The following is a 6,717-nucleotide window of genomic DNA, read 5'->3' on the forward strand; positions in this document are numbered from 1 at the left end:
CCCCCCCCCCCTTTAAACTGTTATCCATTGTATTTTATGTTGTCGGCTATCACAAAACAGAATATAATACGAAAAAGTAGGTACTATCTTACAGCGGTCTCCTTTCCCCCATAATGCATTGCATCACGTCACGTTGGTGAGAGAATTTACCAAAGCAAGCCTTGAGAGAGAGACGAGTAGTAGACAAGAGTATTCAGATAGCGCAAATTATAGATAGAAAGACTAGATATTAAGATAGATAGACAGACAGATAGATATCGACAAAACACACTACCATGGGACAGCACCCACACAAGCTCCTGTCAAACACAGCGACACACACGCGGCTACGTTTGCAACAACATTTTCACCGGAGGAAGAGATAAACGCTTAGACACGCTCATATAGCTAGCATGATGCCTCCTATTTCTAGATGACAAAGACAAAGTTTACCAGTTCTACGACACTATAAGCCCTTTCAATCATACAGACTTTTCCAGAAAGTTACCGGTAAATTGGCGTAAAGAGATCCTGTGTGAACAGGATCTCTTAAAAAATACCCTTAAATTTTGTTCCGGCAATTTTACGGGCAATTTACTGGTATTACTGTGTGAAAGGGGCTTATGACAAAGGTTACCGGTACTTATCTGAACTAACGTCATGATCACTGCCACTAGATATAAAGAAAACTTTGATTTTTCACTCTGTGCTATTCAATGACAGTAAAAACTATATGTGTTGTTATTGAGCAGTGCTGCTCGTAGACTAGCTCCAGTGCTCATTGCTGCGATGCTAAATGATAGCAACTCACCAGAACACTTCACCAACTCTACACTCATTCTCCTAAGACCATGAATTGAATAAGCTTTGATGGCCATCAGTTCTTAGCAATTCCTCATTTGTCCTCTCACGTCTGGCAGGTTTGAAATTACACGGCTGTTGCATGTAATCTACACATGTTGGCTCTTGCCACCTCTTCCTCATCCCAGTCAGTCGCTATAGTTCTGATGCTGCGTTCCAGGCAGGTTTTGAGCTCGTAATCACTATTTCATACCACGACTAACAACTTTGTACCGTTCCAGGCAAGATACGCCAAACTTTCTGAGCACAAGGAATTGTAGCTAGATTATTTATGCATTACCTTTGAAAGTAACTTCCCCAACACTGGTTGTCTTTGTCTTTGTTGTGTTTGTTAATAATAATAATGATGATGAATGTGATGTAGGAGAATGCAGAAGTTAGACACTGAAGAAGTGAACAGCGCTTACATATGTTCACATATAACAGCTGGTGCGTGAATAAAGTTTGAATACACTATAGCTACTGATTTAAAATCAAAGAATAATAGCTAAAGGTCCACCTTAAGTGTATATATATATATATATATATATATATATATATATATATATATATATATATATTATATATATATATATATATATATATATATTTCTATAAATATACTGTCATTCAAATAATCAAATACTTTGTTTTTCCATTTATTGATTGGCAGCCCTCCTGTCCCATCTGGGAATTGATCCATCTGATCATTTTATTTCTTGTCACTGTTTGGTTTAAGCAAACAGAGTTCTGTCACGGTCAACATTTTGGCCTGTTCTTCAGGAAGTGGGCAGTTTTGACTGATTTCCTGTTTGCTTTCAGTTTTAAGACTGATGGATCACGCAGAGAGAGTTTTTCCAGATTCAGGAATCATGACCGAGGGCAAGGGGACAGTAGATGGTAAGTTCAGTGCTACTTTTTATAGTGAACTTAATTCTAATGCTAAACTCAGCAGTAAACACATTGAAATTATAAACATTTGTCAACACGATCTGAAAGTAGTTTATTAAGCAAATGAAAGTGAAACACATCAGGTGAGCAGAACACATCATGATCTGCCAAAATACTGCAATATTACTCAGACAAGTATTCATAAATCTATTTCCAAAATAACAATTTAAAACGCGTTAAAAATAAGTACATGATATGCATATTTGCTTTTGAGTTGAGAGATTAAAGAAATGTTGAAAGGTTTCAGAATACGTAATAAATTAATTAAAAACAGTCCTTTAATATCTTACGTGTGCTAACTGTGTTGTCTGTGTGTCCTCTATGATCCAGACTACAGTGACTACTATAACTTGGCAGGATCAGATTCATCTTACAGTGATGGCAGCACAAGGGTCTTCGGTGGGGTTGTCCTGGCCGTCCTGCACAGCACAGTTTTCATCGTTGGTTTGCTGGGAAACGCTGTGGTCCTGTGTGTGCTGATCAGACACCGTCACAGATGCAGTCTGACAGACATGTGTCTCCTCAGTCTGGCCGTGTCTGACCTGCTCTTTCTCGCCTCGCTCCCTGTTTGGGCTCACAGTGCGGTGCAAGGATGGGTTCTTGGCTCATTCATGTGTCACATCATAACCGCTCTCTTCATGATGGGTCTGTACAGCAGCGTCTTCTTCATGGTCCTCATGACACTGGATCGCTACGTCATCATCGTCTACAAACACAGCATCTGTTCCAGAAAATGGCCTGCAAAAATGGCTCTGAGCTTATTTGTATGGATGCTCAGCCTGTTTGCGTCCCTCCCTGATATTGTTTTTGCCAAAGTGAACGTGGACACGAGCACCAAAGAATCCTGCGGATCTGAATTTCCTGAAGGTGCAGCCTGGATGTCGTTTACGTACCTGAACATCCTGAGCTTGATTCTGCCTCTGATCATCATGAGCTTCTGCTTTTGCCGGATCCTCAGCAGTAAATCAGAAGAAAAGCACGGGATCATCCGACTCCTCCTGACTGTGCTGGCCGTTTATTTCCTCTTCTGGACTCCATACAACATCGTCACGTTCCTCATGTTCCTGCAGAGGAAGGGCTTCATGCTTTCTCGTGAGTGGTCTAATGATCCGAGTCTTGCCAAGCAGTGGGTGGAAGCGATCGCATTAAGCCACTGCTGTCTCAATCCCATCATCTACACCTGTGTGGGACAGAAGTTCAGAAGAGCAGTGCTCACGGTCCTGAAGAACCCTCCACAGTCACCTGAGAGCGCATCTTCGGAGTATTCCTCCACACTGATCACATAGAGACCCTGTCCTCCAGAGAGAGACGCATACTCTTTCAGAAGCAGAAGTTCAGTCTCTTATATATTGCATGCCCATCGCTCGTATTTTAGATTTGCAAATGATACACATAATAGTTCTGAAGGGAATGGTTTCATCAGCATTTTTAAATAAACTCAAAGTGTTTGAAAATGTTGATTTTTTTTTTTTGAAGAAATACATTTAGCCTATATTCTGAATGTTGCTTTTAAGATTTTTATTGTAAAGCTGCTTTTAATCAAATGAGTCATTAAAAGCCATTGTCCTGGTGATTTTACACTCTCAGAAGAAGTAAAGCTTAGAGAAGCTCTCACTGGGAGGATAACAGAAAATCTGTCCTTTTAAATGTAGATATTACTATGTTTGTACCTTGGTTTTATGTTCAGATTAATATGCAGGGGAAAACAACTCTTCCTCTGTTACATTACCTCAAAACTATTGGTAGATTTAAAAAACCCTTGAGATTTTATATAACAACATCATATGAACACATTGTCCTTTCCGCCTTATTTTGACATTTTCACTTGCAGTCATTTGTAACTAGTGCGTTCGAGGCTTCTGGTGTCATTCACTTCTAGTTATTTTAGATGTAAAAAACAGTACGTTATGCTGCTTGATATTGAAAACTGGTATTTGTTATCAGATTATTTCAACGGTTATATTATGTGATATAATCATAGCACTGGTTTGTGGCTCAAATAGTTTCATTTTCTTCTACACTATGGGATATCTTTTACTGATGGTAATGATTGGGAAGTCTCGCACAATCACAGGAAAGAGCTTTACTTCTGCCTCAGGTCACAGAGGTCAGTTAATTCTCCGCACATAGAGACTCTTTCACCTAGATATCACACTGTAGAGACTGTGTCTGTTCCACGAACTAGAAAATACAAAAAAAAAACGTCCAAACCAAGTTAAGGTTAATAATTTAATTGAGGTTCAACAAATAAAAACAGAAGCAATATGGATAAACAAATTATAAAGCTTGGCTTATTGAATATCAGATCCATTTCTACGAAAACACTTTTTGTAAATAATATTATAACTGATCATAATATAGATGTGCTCTGTTTGACAGAAACTTGGCTAAAACCTGATGATTACATTATTTTAAATGAGTCCACCCCCCAAGATTATTGTTATAAACATGAGCCGCGTCTAAAAGGCAAAGGTGGAGGAGTTGCTTCAATTTATAACAACGTTTTCAGGATTTCTCAGAGGGCAGGCTTCAAGTATAACTCGTTTGAAGTAATGGTGCTTCATATAACATTATCCAGAGAAACCAATGTTAATGATAAATCCCCTGTTATGTTTGTACTGGCTACTGTATACAGGCCACCAGGGCACCATACAGATTTTATTAAAGAGTTTGGTGATTTTACATCCAAGTTAGTTCTGGCTGCAGATAAAGTCTTAATAGTTGGTGATTTTAATATCCATGTCGATAATGAAAAAGATGCATTGGGATCAGCATTTATAGACATTCTGAACTCTATTGGTGTTAGACAACACGTTTCAGGACTTACTCATTGTCGAAATCATACTCTAGATTTAATACTGTCACATGGAATTGATGTTGATAGTGTTGAAATTATTCAGCCAAGTGATGATATCTCAGATCATTATTTAGTTCTGTGTAAACTTCATATAGACAAAATTGTAAATTCTACTTCTTGTAGCATGTATGGAAGAACCATCACTTCTACCACAAAAGACTGCTTTTTAAGTTATCTTCCTGATGTATCCGAATTCCTTAGCATATCCAAAACCTCAGAACAACTTGATGATGTAACAGAAACTATGGACTCTCTCTTTTCTAGCACTTTAAATACAGTTGCTCCTTTACGCTTAAGGAAGGTTAAGGAAAACAGTTTGACACCATGGTATAATGAGCATACTCGCACCCTAAAGAGAGCAGCCCGAAAAATGGAGCACAGCTGGAGGAAAACAAACACTAGAGGTATTTCGTATTGCTTGGCGGGAAAGTAACCTATCCTACAGAAAAGCATTAAAAACTGCTGGATCTGATTACTTTTCTTCTCTTTTAGAAGAAAACAAACATAACCCCAGGTATTTATTCAATACAGTGGCTAAATTAACAAAAAAAATAAAGCCTCAACAAGTGTTGACATTTCCCAACACCACAGCAGTAATGACTTTATGAACTACTTTACTTCTAAAATCGATACTATTAGAGATAAAATTGCAACCATTCAGCCGTCAGCTACAGTATCACATCAGACAGTGCACTATAGACCCCCTGAGGAACAGTTCCACTCATTCTCTACTATAGGAGAGGAAGAATTGTATAAACTTGTTAAATCATCTAAACCAACAACATGTATGTTAGACCCTATACCATCTAAGCTCCTAAAAGAGGTGCTTCCAGAAGTCATAGATCCTCTTCTGACTATTATTAATTCCTCATTGTTATTAGGATATGTCCCCAAAACCTTCAAACTGGCTGTTATTAAGCCTCTCATCAAAAAACCACAACTTGACCCCAAAGAACTATTAATTAAGGAAAAGAGTAATAACTAATATCAAATAACAAAAGTAAAATACATTTTACATCCATAACTTCCTAACACAAAACAGAACCCAAACAAGACAGCCAAAACAAATCGGTAGGACACCCCTTTGCTCCACGTTCTTAGCACACAAGGTTGAAAAGGAAAGAACGTGATCACTAGCTTTTACATTACACTCGAAAGTGACAAATTTGATCATCGGCCGGAGAAGGGATCCAGGAGTTCTCAACCCAACCGCGTCCGAACCAACAATGAGATCCCTGTTGAATGCCGGCAGTGTCCACGCCTTGTCTCCACCACCAATGGTGATCGTACATCCCATCAGCGGGCAGCCTATCAGATACCAGAGAGAGTAAGAGGGAGGAGAAGGTACACACACACACCACAACACTACAAGAAACAGAAAAGGTCGTAACACCCCCGGATACAAAGAATCTGCTTCTAGTAGATTAACTCAGAATCAGCATGTACATTATGCCTTTTTTATAACTAATTTCCAGGTAAAAATCCTGGGCAAAAAGTGACCAGCACATGACCCGGTGATTCTAGTTCTTCATACGAGATAAGAAGACTAATGGGTTATGATCAGTAAATACGATCACCGGAAGGGAACTATTCAATTCAATTCAAGTTTATTTGTATAGCGCTTTTTACAAAACAAATCGTTACAAAGCAACTTTACAGAAAATTATGTTTCTACTATTTAGTAGTAGCTAGTAGTTTGTGCACATTTGACAGGATTTTAGAAAAAATAAAAATAATAATAATAAAAGACGTAGTCAGCTAGACGATGAACTATCAATATTAATAATTAAGTTATTATATGATTCAGTCACACATTTAGCAATATTAGTTAGTTCTGTTGTTGATTCAGGGTCAGCATCATCTGGGGTCCTCTGAGGGTCAGCATCATCTCTTCTCAGGTGTTCTGGATCCAGACTGGAGCTTGTGTAAATCCTAGTTACCACGGGATGAAGATCCAGCAGAAACAGAGAAACACATAGAGACATCATTAGCATAGCTGCTGATCCATCAAAGTAAAATTAGTTTAACCCAAGCTAATGAATAAAAATGCACCTTTGATCAGATGCAACTACACTCACAATTAAAAAGAT

General features: G+C 38.4%; 1 protein-coding gene across 1 annotated transcript; it reads left to right on the top strand.

Moving 5' to 3' along the window:
- Window positions 1–1,492: 1,492 nt before the first annotated feature.
- On the top strand, window positions 1,493–3,230 carry LOC113039413 (C-C chemokine receptor type 2-like). Its single transcript, XM_026197318.1, has 2 exons — window positions 1,493–1,719; window positions 2,101–3,230. Exons 1-2 carry the CDS (start codon window positions 1,653–1,655, stop codon window positions 3,054–3,056), a joined length of 1,023 nt encoding a protein of 340 aa, XP_026053103.1. The 5' UTR covers window positions 1,493–1,652; the 3' UTR covers window positions 3,057–3,230.
- Window positions 3,231–6,717: the final 3,487 nt, after the last annotated feature.

Source organism: Carassius auratus, chromosome 2 (assembly GCF_003368295.1).
Source record: "Carassius auratus strain Wakin chromosome 2, ASM336829v1, whole genome shotgun sequence".
Classification (NCBI taxonomy): domain Eukaryota; kingdom Metazoa; phylum Chordata; class Actinopteri; order Cypriniformes; family Cyprinidae; genus Carassius; species Carassius auratus.

Excerpts from the sequence above, each read along its gene's own strand:
- LOC113039413 (XM_026197318.1), top strand. The coding sequence starts at position 1,653 with ATGGATCACGCAGAGAGAGTTTTTCCAGATTCAGGAATCATGACCGAG. Across the intron at positions 1,720-2,100 it reads GGGCAAGGGGACAGTAGATG|ACTACAGTGACTACTATAAC; the intron begins GTAAGTTCAGTG and ends TCTATGATCCAG.